This window comes from Lipotes vexillifer, unplaced genomic scaffold (assembly GCF_000442215.2).
Source record: "Lipotes vexillifer unplaced genomic scaffold, Lipotes_vexillifer_v1.1 scaffold1242, whole genome shotgun sequence".
Taxonomy (NCBI): Eukaryota; Metazoa; Chordata; class Mammalia; order Artiodactyla; family Lipotidae; genus Lipotes; species Lipotes vexillifer.
In genome coordinates this window covers 320722-336993 of record NW_006793169.1, presented here as the reverse complement: position 1 = coordinate 336993, position 16272 = coordinate 320722, and the positions used below count along the sequence as shown (strand labels likewise).

Genomic DNA, 16272 nt, shown 5'->3' with positions numbered 1-16272 from the left:
ATTTAATTTAACGTGTAACTCTTCTAGTGCCTAGCTACCATTTCCTCCCCACCATTATTACTGTTATCCCATAATTAAATGATATGCTCTGTTGAACAAGTCCTCTACACATTTTTTGTTGAAGTAGGAACTCTTTCATTAGGTTTGTAAATCTGTGCTAATCACTTAGAAAAGTAAATTTTAAATGTCTCTATCTTGTGAATTTTATTTTAGCCGTTAAACGTTTAATGAAAGAAGCAGCAGAATTGAAAGATCCAACAGATCATTATCATGCACAGCCTTTAGAGGTTAGTTTCTATCTCTGCCTTCTACATATGTATTTTAATACTTTAATATTTTAAATAAGTTTCTTAAAATTGTTTTTTCATTGCTTTGAGTCATTACAAATGTGTTTGATATGCTTTATTGATATATTTTATTCCCTGTAGTTCCTGAGTTTTTTGGGTTTTTTTTTAACTTTTTTTTTAACCATTAAAAAAAATTGAAGTATAGTTAATTTACAATGTGTTAGTTTCAGGTGTACACTGAGTATTTCTATTAGCCATTCAGAATCAGACATTTTAGAAGAAGAAGATTTCTGCTTCTATAAAGTGGGCCTCAGATACTAAACTAATTTTAGATCTTCCCTCAGGAGGGAAAGTGGAAAGAACTCCAGGCTCTACAGGTGGAAGACTCAGCCCCTTGCGGGGTCTCTACAGCTAGTTTGGGCTCTTTGTACGAACATCTCTACCTCTCTCCAGTCTTCCCATCTGTGAAAGGAGGGTATTTAAATGTGCCCAATCTGGTTTTCATGGTAATAGTGAGAATGAGATGTGATAATATGTGCAGGCATTTTGCAAACTATGAAGTACGTGGTTAACTGTAAGATGATGTTAACAGCCTATGTGTTAATATTACTGACCACTTACTAAAGAGCTTTTAGGCATCTATGAGGGATAATTTTTAAAAGTTTGCTAAAACAATCTAAATTTATAGTAAATTACTTGATTATATAAATAATAATGATCACTAATTAGGATATAAGGATTAATTAATTAATTAATTAATTAAATCCCCATCCAGAGAGCAATCAAGCATGAACTCAAAATAAATATATTTTCAGACATACCAGAACACAGATTTTCTTCCTTGTATTCCTTTCAGAGGCACATAGTTGACAATAAACCACATTAAAATAATGCAGAAGCCAAAAAAACAAACAATAACAAATAAATACAGAGGAAGATTGAGATTCCAGTAAACCTAGAAGACACTCAAGTGAAGAATTTTGGAATGTGTCAAGAAAGCAATTAGTCCAGATTAAAACTTCAGGGCTTCAGAAGAGATTTTCAGAGAAAATAAATGGAGCTAAAGTAATAGGAAATATGTAAATCTATAATCTTATTTATGAATATATAACAATGCTCAGATGTTTTAAAATGCATTTGTTTAAAAACATTTTAGCTCTTATGGGACATGAAAACTAGATTTAATAGCTTTTATTTATAACTTTTATACTTGAGACATTGTGTGCATTAGAAACTGTTCTAGCAGTAATATAAAAGTTAATTTTTCTCACCCATGTTTCTAATACTCACTGATTAAAAAAATCCAACTTTTTAATGTTATTGATTCCTTGTTGGTTATTGTTTTTGTTCAGGATAACCTTTTTGAATGGCACTTCACAGTTAGAGGGCCCCCGGATTCAGATTTTGATGGAGGAGTTTATCATGGACGAATAGTACTGCCTCCAGAGTATCCCATGAAACCACCAAGCATTATTCTCCTAACGGTAAGAATTCTTGACTTTTTGGAATGCTTCTGGTGTAACTCTTCCTGGTGGCTGTAAAGTGTGTATGCATACTCATTTTCATTAAGAAATAAAGTGGACCATTATTATTATAACTTTGCTTTTGGAGACCAGACCTTGGACTGTATTTTTTCCTGGAAAAAAATTCCTAGGAAGTTGAAGCATCTGAGAAGTACTCATGATACTAATTGCCATAGTGTGGTTGTTAGGATTCAGTGAATTAATGTATGCAAAGTGCTAGGCTGGCACATGGTAAGTACTCAATAAAGGGTAGTTACTGTTATTGTACCTCTTAATCACGTTATCTCCTTCAGTTTCTTACGTTTCTTATGCTTTGTTCTTGAGTTTCCTCATCTTTACGTGCAGCTCTTAGAATAAGAACTGACACAGTCCTCAATAAATGTTAGCTATGTTATTACTATTTATATCTTAGAATTTCTCTCCATCTTCACATATTTTATCTCCATGTAAAGGAAAGCTGTTGATCCAGTTTTCTCTTTTATTTCCTGGGACAGTATTCCATCAGTAAATTCCTCTCTTAAGTGTTAAGCTTTTCTTCCTTCATTTCCTTTCATTTATGTGTGTTTAATTATCCCCTAACCTTGAAAGAAGCAAAAATAAAACACAAAAACCTTCCCATATCTCTGTTACCACTTTAAGCCGCAGTCTTATTTTTCTCTTCTGATAACCTTCAAGACATGCTAACTCTAGTTTAGCCTGTTGTGTTCTGGTTCCCACACATAGCACCCTGTTTAAACAGGCTTACTACACCAGTCTCAGAGACCAGTTTGAGAAATCTCACCACCTCTTCTCAGTCTTCATCCTATTCCATCTAAGTTTAAGTTAAACATCTGATACACATGGGGTTAGCAAATGGTAAAAGAAAAGATATTCATCATTACCAAATTAATGTTGCTTTTACCTATAGTGTTTGGTGTAGTGGAAAGAGCATTAGTTTTAGAGCCAATAGCCCTGGACTCTGGCCAGTGCAGTTTCCATTACACCACGGGCAGGTTACATAATCTCTTTGAAATTCAGTGTTCTCATTTGTCAAAAGGGATGTGTATGGTAAATATAATCACACTATAAAGTTCCTGGCATATAGATGCTGCTTACTAAACACTAGGTGTTGTTGAGAATTGTTAATGCTGGCAGTAGGGCTGGAGCAGGAGGCCCTGGAGGGGCCCTTCCCTTCTTTTAGTTGCTAGATCGTGGGGAGAGCCAGGTGGTCTGAAGGGAGGGCTGGTGCGTGGGGAAACTGGTGGGGGGCAGTGGAGCAGCAGCTGTTCACCGATGATATCGTCATGTGTACTGGTTTTCAGTACTTACTCTTTCTGATTCACTTCCTCTCTTTTGAAAAGTTTTCTCCAGCCTTCACTCAACAAATATTTATTAAACACGTGTCATGCACCCTGTGGGTGTGGCAGAGAATAAGTCAAATTCTCTGCCCACGTGGAACTTATATTCTAACTTCATGCCTCTTTTTCCTATCCTTCCCCTAAGTATGGATAGTCTACGAGTTCAGACTAGAGCTGTTTTCTCTTATTTCTATGAAATGGTTTCAACGATCACCTCTGTGAAAGTCAGGTACCAGAAATGTGTTATCTTCTTCTGATGCCAGCATGTCTGTATTTCTGCCTGCCTGCCGGACATCGTCAGTAGCTCTTCTGCCAAGACAAAACTGAAATCATTCTCTCTCATCTTTCACTTCCGTGTTCCTGTATGAAATTGCATCATCCTTCTGAGAATCACTCCCATCTCAGAGCCTTCCTCCCCAGTATCTAGTTTCTTCTCTTTTAGATCCTTCCCAGAGTCTAGCACCATACTAGGCACAGAGGAGGACATCAGGACATCTTTATATGTCAGTTATTTAGATGTCACTTGTGCAACTCAGTTTCACAAAGCTGCTACAGCTTCTAAAAACAGCTTTTATTATTCATTCAGAATCCAGCAAATATTTGTGGAGTATCTGTAAGAGGACACAAATCTGTATCCCCTTGGAGGTTCCATCCTTTTAAAATTCTCTAAAAAGTTATCTTCAAAAGTTCTTTATATATAAAATATATTTATACTTTAAAGTATAAAACATTAAACACACACATGTATAACTTTTAAAATACCTTATTTATTCCTAAGGCTAATGGACGATTTGAAGTAGGCAAGAAAATCTGTTTGAGCATCTCGGGACATCATCCTGAAACTTGGCAGCCTTCATGGAGTAGTGAGTATTTAAAGTGAATATAAATCTTATATAACTTTATTCAATTCATAATAATAATGTGTAATACTCTCTTGAGGTTGAAGCTGTTTTGGATAAATAATTTGATATTATTGAATAAATAATAAAATTCTTTTCCTTGTCTAGATTTTTGCATCATTTTAATACAATCCCCTACTTGTACCTCTTCAGTGAAACCCTATGAGTCTTTTCTTTTTCTCTTTCCAGAGTAAACCCAGTTCCTTTTACAGAGCAACTTAGATTGATGTTTACTTTTCATTTCAGTAAGAACAGCATTATTAGCCATCATTGGGTTTATGCCAACAAAAGGAGAGGGAGCCATAGGTTCTCTAGATTACACACCTGAGGAAAGAAGAACCCTTGCGAAAAAGTAAGTTTTGCATTTCCTTATTTGTTACGATCTGAATACTGTTCTGGATAATGGCTACTAGGAGATAGGCTCTGTCTCTTTGTGACTCACCTTGGTTCTACAGGATCTAGTCTTAGTTTTGCTATTTCAGAAATTCAGTTGTATCAATTTCCCCAGGGGCGACCAGACTCTGAAGAATTTGTTTCATGCTATCTAGTTTTAAAAAATAGTTGATAATATCAACCTACAATGAGTGATACCTTCTACAAGATCGTACTGGTCATTTATCTCCACTTGGGCAGTTTTACAGATGGAAAAGAGCCAGAGTAATGAGATGTATGTAGCTTTCCACAAAAGTTTAAAAACTCCTTGAAGGCAGGCAGGGAATCCATTTTATCACCTTTGTATCTGTAGCATCTGCCACATAGCAAGGGCTCAATAAATGATCTGGAATAAAGCAAAGATTTTCTTTATCAGGTTGTAGTTTCCCAGTGGTATTGCCTTCTTGGTTTTTTTCAAGTACATTCTGTCTGTATAACCCAGATTAGTCATTAGATTCAGAGTAGCCTCTCCTTTGAGTAGTGCTAAAACTAATTGTTGATTTTTTTTTTTTTTTTTGCGGTACGCGGGCCTCTCACTGTTGTGGCCTCTCCCATTGCGGAGCACAGGCTCCGGACACACAGGCTCAGTGGCCATGGCTCACGGGCCCAGCCGCTCTGTGGCATGTGGGATCTTCCCGGACCGGGGCATGAACCCGTGTCCCCTGCATCGGCAGGCGGACTCTCAACCACTGCACCACCAGGGAAGCCCCTAAGACTCTTATTTTGTTGAACTAGAAGTAGGACAAAATAGTTTTAAAAGTTCAGCAATGTAACAATATATATTTCTGCATATTATACACATTTACTTACAGTCATACAAAGAAGAAAATAAAAACATACAGAAACAAATTAATATTAGGAAATAGTCTAGTTAGCAGGCTTATTTTGAGCCTCTACTTATTATAATGAATGATGAATTTCAGTGTCTGGATTTTCCACAGGTTCTCTGATCTTTCAAGTTGTACTACTATTTTGATTAGTAGGGTTTGTGAATTTTTCCTTGGAAATATCTGTAAATTCTATTTTATTTTATTAAAAAAAATTTGTTTTTATTTGGCTGCACTGCACGGCTTGTGGGATCTTAGTTCCCCTACCAGGGATCAAACCTGGGCCCACAGCAGTGAAAGTGCCGAGTGTTAACCACTGGACTGCCAGGGAATTCCCGATTTGAGCTTTAAAATGGACTTTTTACATAGACTTAACATAGGCTTGTTATGTGTGATCTTGAGGACAGTGCAGTTAAACAATTTATATGTTTTGTCTTACAGATCTAAAGCTTACTTTATTTAGGCAGTATGTTAGGAAAAAATGAAATCTAAGCCCTAGTTTTTGTTTTTTTTTAATTTCAGATTGTTAAAATTGAGGTATAATTAACATGGATTTTTTTAAAAAGCAGTTTAACTTGTGTATTTGTCTCAGAACTATAATTATTGCCAAAATTGTCGAATTTGCATGTAGATGAGTGTGATATGGCATTGTTGAGTGATCTTTTAAATTTAATCATTCAGTATTTGACTGTCTTGGATTAACTTTCAAGTATTTGATTTATACCCATCAAAAAATTACTTCTTACCAGATCACAAGATTTCTGTTGTGAGGGATGTGGCTTTGCCATGAAGGATGTCCTGTTGCCTTTAAAATCTGGAAGCGATTCAAGTCAGGCTGACCAAGAAGCCAAGGAACTGGCTAGACAAATCAGTTTTAAGGTACTCTAAATTTGTAAATAAATTCTAATTCTGTAGCCCTTTTGTTTATTGCCAACTTTTGGACAGAAAGTAAAGCAGTGTAGTTCTGTCTCACTGAGGTTTTTACAAATAATTTTTTCTTATTATAAAACTAATAATATATATTCACAGAAGCAGCATTATTATTATAGCATAGTAATGGTTAAAACTTAGACTCTGGTATACTGTGCCAGGGTTCAAATCTCAGCTTTGCTGCTTATTGTTAGTAGGACATCAGGCATATTACTTACATTGTACCTTTTTCTCATCTGTGAATAATAATGGTACTTGTAGGATTCTTATGAGAATTGAGTTAATGCTCATTTAAATGTATTGCATTTAGAACTGTCTCTGGTGCTTAATAAATTTTAACTATTATTATAGAAAATATAGATAAACAATAAGAAAATAACAATCATGCATAATCCTATCCCCAAGAAATAGCTGTTATTAATATTTTGACATGTCTCTCAATCCTTTTGCTCTGCATATGATTACTTCTGGAATTTAATTTTTAGCTCCATCAAAAAAAGTCATCCTGCCTTAAGCAACATGCTGCCTCCTCCCTTTTCTTCCCTCTCTACATCTTGTATACCTTCCCATGTCCAGTTCTTGGGAGAAATTTTCCCTTCTCTTTTACTGCGGTGCCTGGAAGAGGAGGTGCTTAATAAATGTTGGTTATTTTCTTCCTTCTGAGGATTCCTATTGTACTTAACATTACTTCTCTGAAAATCTTAGGGCCAGATGTCTTTTGTACATCAGAATTTCAGATTTTAGAAATATTAAATCTATACTAACATCCATACTGGGATCTAGGGCAGCACCCCATAATCAAATCTATTAATATCTCATCAGCAAACCTGGGAATATTTACACTAATGTGCGATCAAGACTGTTAATAGCCTCACGTCAGACTTTGCCTGAAAACTACAAAAAACTTTAGTTTTTAGAGCTTTTTGGAGTGGATCGTGAACCAGGAGTGTTAGTTTTGTTCCTCACCAAGTAACAGCTCCTTGAGAATAGGTATTGTCTACTCTTCCTAAAATATCTGGCACAGTATTGGACATGAATGAATGCTCAGAGCTTAACTGACTAGTTGATATTAAAGTACTAATTAAAATAAATCCAGGAGAGGACTTGGTAGGTTGTGGGTTATTCTGTACATCTCCTCTTGTGACACTGCTCTTGGGTGTATCTTTTTTTTATAGGCAGAAGTCAGTTCATCTGGAAAGCCTATCACTGAGTCGGACTTAAACCACTCTTTTTCACTGAACGATTTACAGGATGATATACCTACAACATTCCAGGGTGCTACAGCAAGTACCTCGGTATGGCTCTTGTCTTTTATATCTATATCTATATCTATATCTATATCTATATCTATACCACTGTCATTATTTGCAGTAGAAGAGGCGATATCTAGATGAAATATCTGAATATTTTGGTTCTCCTAACAGTTGGGTTCTAGCCTAGCTCTCCCTCTAGTGAATTATAGTATCTTAAGCAAGTTATTCATACCTTCTGAGCCTTCTTTTTTGTTAAATGGGGCTGGACTAAACAAATTTTAGGTCCAATTGTCCTTCCAGAATTCTATGACTTTTCTGAAAAGTTAGTGTCAATATAGTGCTAGACTCTGAATGAAACAAAATATACATATATTAGCTGCTTTCTAAATAGGCACTCTATCTCTGGAAGGTTTGTTAAGCTGCATTAAGGCACTGACTTAAAGGCCTGGAGTCAAAGATTTGCCTTAGACCATCTCTGTCCAGTACAGTAGCCACTAGCCACATGTGACTATCTAAATTTGTATTTACCTTATTCAGAATGAAACTAAATTAAAACTTCAGTTCCTTAGTCACACTGGCTACATTTCAAGTATTCGAGAGCCACATGTGGCTAGTGGCTACTGTATTAGACAGCATAGATATGGAACATTATCATCTCAAAAAGTTCGGTTGGACGGTGCTCCCTTGTACATTGTAAGTGTCTAATAAATAATTATTGAATGAAAGATTACACGGGTGCCATGGGTCTTATTAGTTGTACCCTGACCTATTGTCTAAACATTAGCAGACTTTGGTCGTTGGAGAGACTGATTAAGAAACCGTGACTGGATTGTTGCTAAATAATTAAGATTATGGGGGAAAACATTGACTTTGCTTTCTTTTTTTAAATTTTTAAATAAATTTATTTATTTATTTTTGGCTGCATTGGGTCTTCATTGCTGTGCACGGGCTTTCTCTAGTTGTGGCGAGCAGGCACTACTCTTCCTTGCGGAGTACGGGCTTCTCTTGTTGTGGAGCATGGGCTCTAGGCACGTGGGCTTCAGTAATTGTGGCACATGGGCTCCGTAGTTGTGGCTTATGGGCTCTAGAGCGCGGGCTCAGTAGTTGTGGCACACGGGCTTAGTTGCTCTGCAGTATGTGGGATCTTCCTGGAGCAGGGCTCGAACCCGTGTCCCCTGCATTGGCAGGCGGATTCTTAACCACTGCACCACCAGGGAAGTCCCTCCTTCCTATATATAAGAGAGGAACTGTCTTTTCTGTAACAGATTGTTTGGCTGAGTAGCCACATCTTTCCCCCCTGTCCAGTTTATAGAGGATTTTAAAGGGTCAGGAAAATTGAAATAGAAGCTAGGCAAATACAGATTTTCCTTTTACTCAGGAATACTTATTATCAAGTGGGACTGAGTGGTCTTCTCCCATTCGGAGAGTGAGATGGGCAGAAAGAAGTGGATTGGAGAAAGCAGGGGAGAGGGTGCTCTAAAGGAAGTTTTTGGGGGACTGGAGATGGAAGTATAAGAAAAAAGTGCATGCTAAGAGTTAAATCATTTTTATGTGTTGCCCATGTAGTTTCATGAATTGGAGATATAGTGACTTAATTTTAGTCAGTAAACTGTTTTAGCCTGCAGTATTTAAAAAAAATTCAGGGCTTCCCTGGTGGCGCAGTGGTTGAGAGTCCGCCTGCCGATGCAGGGGACATGGGTTCGTGCCCCAGTCTGGGAAGATCCCACATGCCGCGGAGCGGCTGGGCCCGTGAGCCATGGCCGCTGAGCTTGCGCGTCCGGCAACGGGAGAGGCTACGACAGTGAGAGGCCCACATATGGCAAAAAAAAAAAAATACTAAAAAAATACTAGGAATACAGATAAAGAAATCAAGAAGTTTAGTAAATTAGATTGCACAAACAGTAGTTTTGTTATTACAGTATTTTCCATTTTGATTTTTTTTCTTATTTTTTCTTCCAGTTTTATTGCAATATAAATGACATACAGCACTGTATAAGTTTAAAGGCGTACAGCATAGTGATCTGACGTACATACACCATGAAATGATTACCACAGTAAGTTTAGTGAACATTCAGTATCTCAGAGATACAAAATAAATGAAAAAAGAAAAAAACATTTCTTCCTTGTGATGAGAACTCTTAGGATTTCCTCTCTTAACAACTTTCATGCATAACAAACAGCAGTGTTCATTCTGTTAATCGTATTGTACATGACACCGCTAGTACTTATTTATCTTATAACTGGGAATTCGTACCTTCATCCATTTCCCCTACCCCCAGGCCCCTGTCTCTGGTAACCCCAAGTCAGATCTCTTTTTCTATGAGTTTGTTTTGGAAGTTTAATTTACCTACAACACTACGTTAGTTTGGTGCACGGCATAGTGATTTGATATTTCTATACATTACAAAATGATCACCACCCATTTTGATTTTAAAGTACATAAAGCAGAACTCTTTTTCGTAGGTATAGGTAATTGATACCAATTCTGGTTAAAACAATAAAATTGCATACAGTTGCAAATTTAGCTCTTAACTACATTTACATACAGATTATCTCAGAGTGTGATTATATAATTTTATCACTGGAAGTAACTGAAACCTCGTTTTGGCTGGGGGTAGCTGCTTTACATGCAAGTGTAATATAAATTCACTGAGATGTTATACATCAAATCCCAGATAAGGTATGTTTTTTTAGCCTTGAGGGGGCGAGAGATTGCCCAAAGTCTAAATACAGCAGATAACATCACGCCATCCGTTTATTTGATGCAGATTTTTTAGCTATGTATAAATGGGAACAATACTGATGGTCGATTTATGTTTTTCCAGTCTATCAGACTGTTTTCTTCTCCCCAGGGATTGAGGTTCTGAATAAGCCATTTCATTTTGTGTTAAAAAGCAAACACAAAACTCCCTCCCAGATGCTATTCTAGGTTACTATAGAAAAGCTTTTATATATATATATATATATATATATATATATATATATAACAAGGGACTTATCTGTGACTGATTTTTTTATATATATTTAAATGTAATTTAATTAAATATAAACGTCACATACTTTTATGTTCCCAGAAATATCACTTCATCTTAATGAAGGAAATGGAAACTATTATGACTTAAGTCTTCATTCTGTGATGTGTGTGTTTGAACAAGTTTAGGCAAACAGCAGACATTTAAAAGTCCTACCACCAAACCTATGGCATTTTGAAAATGCTAAGGCCAACTTGATTCTCCATCTGCAGTTCAATATGAACCACCAAAATTTAGTCCAATTAGTCCTTCAACTCCAAATAATCATACTAATAAAGTTCTGAAAAGCAGCCCTAAATAAAGTTCTGAAAAGCAGTCCTAAATAAAGTCATGACTTTTTTTGTTACCTAAATCTGGAGTCTTCAAAGGGATATATCGATAGTAATATTGACTAACATTTAATAAGCAATTGTGTATCTTAAGCACTTTATATCATTATCCTATTTAATTATCCTTCGCAACTACTGAACTGGATAGTATCCTTGTACAGGAGAGGGAGCTGAGTCTTAGGTTCAATGACTTGCTTAGGGTCACACATCTATGAAGTGGTGAAGCCAGCCTAGTAATGATAAGACTCCCTGTTTTAGTCAGGTATATGGGCAGGATAGTGTTCTCCCCTCAAACTAATGGACAAAACAACATGTATAAAATCAAAGCTTTAAGATGAGTCAGTCTCTTATGCTAGTTTCTGAATTGATACTACCAGCTTGTTTTTTATTTTCCTTAAGAACCCATTTCCCTATAAGCCCTGAGTGCTTGTGCTCTATCAGACACTTTTATCTGCTTGGCTGAATGGCTGCAAGAATGGGAGATTTCCAGCGGAATGTTGTAATAAGTCATTACATGACACAGTGTGGCAACATTAGACATAAAATGTAACAGCTTTGTGTATCTGCTCTTCAGTGAGCACCTTGCTCCTGAGCCCTGGAGTATGGAAGTCCAATTTCATGCACCTCTAATTCAGCATCAGCACTTTTATTTTTAACTCAGAGTGGGTAGTTCCTTTCTACCTCTGGGTTATGGGTCACTACATTTGAGTGCTTCCAAAGGATAGTTTTTAGAAACTCAGATTATTTAAATCTTTTAATGTTGGGGTGCTGTCAGAATTAAAATGTAATTTCTTCTGCAGGTAACTTAGATCAGCAGTTTTTCCCTGTGTTTACAGTTGTTGCCAGGACAAAGCTCATTCTCTTACCTTTAAAAAAAAAAAGGTATTTGAATTACATTGTTAGATTCTTTTTTTTTCTAAATATTGAAAATTTCTATAACGAAACGTATTTTCGTTCAATACTTTTTTTGTAATTACTCAATTTAAAAAGTTATTCTGAATAAAACATGCATTCTTATTTTTTATCTGAAAGAATGTGTCTTGACACTATTATAATCAGCATAAAGTTGTTTTCAATGTAAGAAAGACTGTTGGGTTATTAGAGGTAGAGTTAATGTATCTATATAAATAAAGTGGAATTCATATTTTGTAGAGCTTTCTTGTCTATAAAACACATTTACGATTTTGAATCACTTGGTACCACATTGTGTTTATGTTTTGACCAAGCGTTTATTGAAACGATGGAAAGCGGTTGACATCCAGTGCTTTTCAGGGGGATACACTGAGTCTCCCCTAACCACCTCCACGTGTTTCTCAGCACATACCCAGGGCACTCTTGACAAGAGTTCATGCTTTACATTCATAGAATAACACAGTTCAAACACACAGTAAAGAGTTCTTTTAGACTTGTGTTCAATTCAGTTGACAGGGATTGTGAGAAATGATAAGCCTGGTTTGAAAACCACATCTATTTTTTATAACAGTATTATTATGAAGAACATATGGTTTGAAATTATTTCCTATGTTCCATGATTGTTGATGTAATAAGATAACACTGGGGGAAGACCACTGTTGCGAGATGCCCTTTTTTGCCATTTAGAATATGGCAAATTTTTATGTAGAAGGTGGGAATCAAATTGCTTCCCTCCTTGACTCTCCTGAAAGAAGGGAGGTACCCAGATGCCTAGCAGATACTGTTTGAATTGCTGCCGGAGAGTACAAAGCGATCAGTGGAGAATATGGGCAAACTCTGTCCTTGTCTTATTTGTTGCTGGTAAATCCCTCCTCTACCTGGTGAGCACTCAGAATAAATTGTGTTGCTGGCTTATTCCGGGGGGTGAAGTACTAATCTCAGCATTCAGAGAATTCTTGGTAGTTTTGCCCTTAGTCACGTTTAGCGCTCGGAGATTCCTTGTGCTGTTGAAGAGCCTGTGTGTACGTATACGAGTGTTCTTTGCCAGTTTCAAACAAAATGTATTAAAATTTCATAGTGTGGAGTCCAGAACACCTTAGCAGCGTCCCTTCAACAACCTGCCCAACCGGTAGCTGAGGATACCTCCATGAGCCCTCGACAGCGCCGGGCCCGGCAGCAGGGTCAGAGAAGGTCGTCTGCTTCACCAGCTGTGACCCAGGGCCGGCCGCCAAGAGACCACCACACTGATCATGGCGGATCTGCCGTGCTGATTGTCATCTTGACTTTGGCATTGGCAGCTCTTATATTCCGACGGATATATCTGGCCAATGAGTACATATTTGACTTTGAGTTATAATATTGTTTTGTGTCTTAAGAGCTGTGACTCAGCTACTTCATTAAACATTCTGCATTGGGTATAATCTAAGAATTGTTTACAAAAAGATTATTTTGTATTTACCCTTCATTCCTTTTTCGATCCTTATAATTCAGTATAAATATAGCTAGACATTCAGACTGTGTCCTGCTTAGTATAAGGGGCTGGAAGTCAAAGTCCCTTGTCTCTCTGTATGACCTGCTTTATAGGGAAATAACTTATTGTTGTTTCTCATGCCTCAGCTTCTCTTTATGTAAATTTGTGATACTTTTCTGTATAGCCCTTTAAAATTTTTGGATAAAAAATGGTATTTTAAGTTCCAATGAGTATTACTAGTTACTCAATACCATTTATTGAGTACTCTGTTTCTACTTAATGTAGAATGATATAGGGATAAGAGTTGGAAAAAAAGGGAAAATAAAACCCCTCAAATAGCTTGCTTAAAATGTATTCACATGAGACATACTGGAATTGCCCATTCTGTGACTGACTTTGTGTCCTAAACATTCTTCGGTGAAAGTAAACTATTTTGGTCAAACATTTCTGAGGAAATGAGATTACATCATTATTATTGGATGTTACTTGAAGAGGGAATAATGCCTTGTAACCACTTTGATATGCTGTTATCCCCTTCTCTCCAGTTCACACACAAGATTTTAAAAGAAAGAAGGAAAACAACCCTCTTTAGAGCTTTGATTTAAGGAAGGAAGGATCCAAGCCAGGAAATTGCTTGATATTCTTCCACAAGTTAAATGGGAGGATCTTAAGATTTGAATGTTTGCTGTACTTTGAATTGTATATCTTTTGAGTTGTATTATATGCCTAGCTTTATAAACACTATAAATTTAATTATTCCAGGAATATCATAATATTGAAATATTTCACATACCATTTTAATATAAAAGCTCAGGGCCCATGTAACAGTGATAGAAATTAGAACTGCCCACCTAATCAAAGCCCAAGAGATAATTTTCAGTGCAAAATCAATATATCAATATATATCAATATATTTATTGATATATTGATCAATAAATCAGTATATAACTTAGTGCTAGCTAGCTCCACAGACTCTAGTGGATAATTTTATCATCGTAAATAATGCCTGGTGAGAACACATAATCACAGAAAAACGTTACCGTCAGCATGTTCAGGAGCAGCGTTGAGGGCACTCTTGAGGGTATTGTTAATGAAGATTTAATTTTTAAATACAGGCAGTCCCCAGCTTTCAAATAGGTTATGCTCTAAAAGTGCATTTGTAAGTTAATTTTTTTTTTTTTTTTTTTTTACGACTCAGTGTTGTAAATCATGTTTAGGTTCTAGACAAGGCCACATTAGACAAAATCCATTAGTCCATAATGTATCTTGAATACTTTGGGGAATGGTATTTATAAAGTCCTTATGTAGCTTTAACTAACTGAAATTATGGACAAGATAGAAACAATTTGTAAAATGATTTTAAAGGCAAATTTAATTTTTACTCCTGCTCTGATAGGATTTTGGTTCTATGAACTATCAGACACAATTTGTTGTCATCTTATAGCCAGTCATGTCTGCATCTAAAATAAGAACGTATTGTATACTATTATATAATACACAGTTTTCTTAAATTTTAATAAATTGGCATTTTTAAAGTGTTTACAGATTGTTTCTCTTATATCTACAGCTGAAGTTGGTAAAGTCTAAAAGGCCCAAGGACTTTATGAACACCTCGTATGTCAGGAAAATTATAGGTTACCATTTTATAACTTTATTGCCATGAGAAAATACATTCTGAAGTCTTGGTTTGGAATGTAAAATATTAGAAATATTGGTTCAGTGGTCAGTGGTCTCCTAGCAAGAGGTCACTGACTCACGGGGGAAGACCAGGTAATGTTATCACCTGAGAAGAAGGAAATCCGCATTCTCTCAGCCTATCCTGAGGTTAATCGTGTGCTAGGAACAATCTTCCCTCCCTTTCCTCTCCATCACACTGAGCCAGCCTCGATCTATGTGATCTCGTTGCATGTTTCCGTGGTGTGTCTATACTTTAAAACTGATTAAGCCAAGATTTCATGTTCTACAGGTCTTCCTCTATCTGAGTTGCCTCTCTTCTTTCACCCATCAACAGCCAGGCCATCTCCTTCTTTGTGCTGTTTTTTTTTTTTAAGCACCTGATACACGTATCTGAAAGTGGCATATCTTTTGCTTCTTCCCTTTCAGCTCATATTACTACCTAAAACTCCTTAAGTTGTTGATCTGGCCCCCATTGTGGAGTTAATGAACAAAACTGGTCTTTGGAGCCATTCTTACATCCCAATAAAGGGCCTCTTCAGAAAACTATTATTTTTAAAGCCCCAATGTAACCCCTTATTGACAGCATAAGGCCAAAACCGGATGTGTGATCTGGTAGGTAAAGGCTTAGGACTCCTTCCTCCAATCCTTAGATTTAGGTAACTCATGGCTTTTCCTTTGACCAACATAGCACATATCAAGGTAGTTAAAATAGCATGCTTGAAAAAATATATAATGTCTGTTTCACCTGTAACTGTTTAAACCAATGAAACCTTTCAAATTTTATGTATTGTGGGGCTTTTATGTAGCACTTTATATTTTCATGCTGCTTATAGTTTTATTCTACTGAAATAAATGAATTTCATCAAAATTCTCAACTACTTTTTTTAAAAACCTTCCAAAATTGTTTATTATTTTGACTATGAAAACATAAAATTTCCTATTTCAGGAGAGTAAGAAATCATTTTGTTCTTTTTGGCTGTGAATAAACTTTCTGGTACTTCGAGACCTCCCATTTTTATAGAGCAGAATCAGTAAACAGGCAGACCTCATACCATTGGACTCAGTTGTGCAGAAACCTAGGCTGAAGTACTGAAAAGCCTATATTGTTTTATTACTTGCAAAGAAGTATATGAAAGGTGAATGCATTCAGTGAACCTGAGTTTTAACAAAGAATAATGTGTACATTAACATGTGTACTCTGGGAATTCCCTGGAGGTCCAGTGGTTAGGACTTTGCGCTTTCACTGCCCAGGGCCCGGGTTCAATCCCTGGTCAGAGAACTAAGATCCTGCAAGCCGTGCGGTGCAGCCAAAAAAAAAAAGTGTACTCTTTTTTTTTTTTTTTTTTTTTTTTTTTTTTGTTTT

The 16272-nt window shown here is 36.4% G+C and overlaps 1 protein-coding gene across 1 annotated transcript; it reads left to right on the top strand.

Moving 5' to 3' along the window:
- Positions 1–217: 217 nt before the first annotated feature.
- On the top strand, positions 218–13459 carry UBE2J1 (ubiquitin conjugating enzyme E2 J1). The gene is made up of 7 exons (XM_007466253.1): positions 218–287; positions 1640–1771; positions 3926–4010; positions 4293–4398; positions 6055–6184; positions 7411–7530; positions 12840–13459. The coding sequence occupies exons 1-7, from the start codon at positions 228–230 to the stop codon at positions 13116–13118; spliced, it is 912 nt and encodes a 303-aa protein (XP_007466315.1). The 5' UTR covers positions 218–227; the 3' UTR covers positions 13119–13459.
- The last annotated feature ends 2813 nt before the right edge of the window (positions 13460–16272 follow it).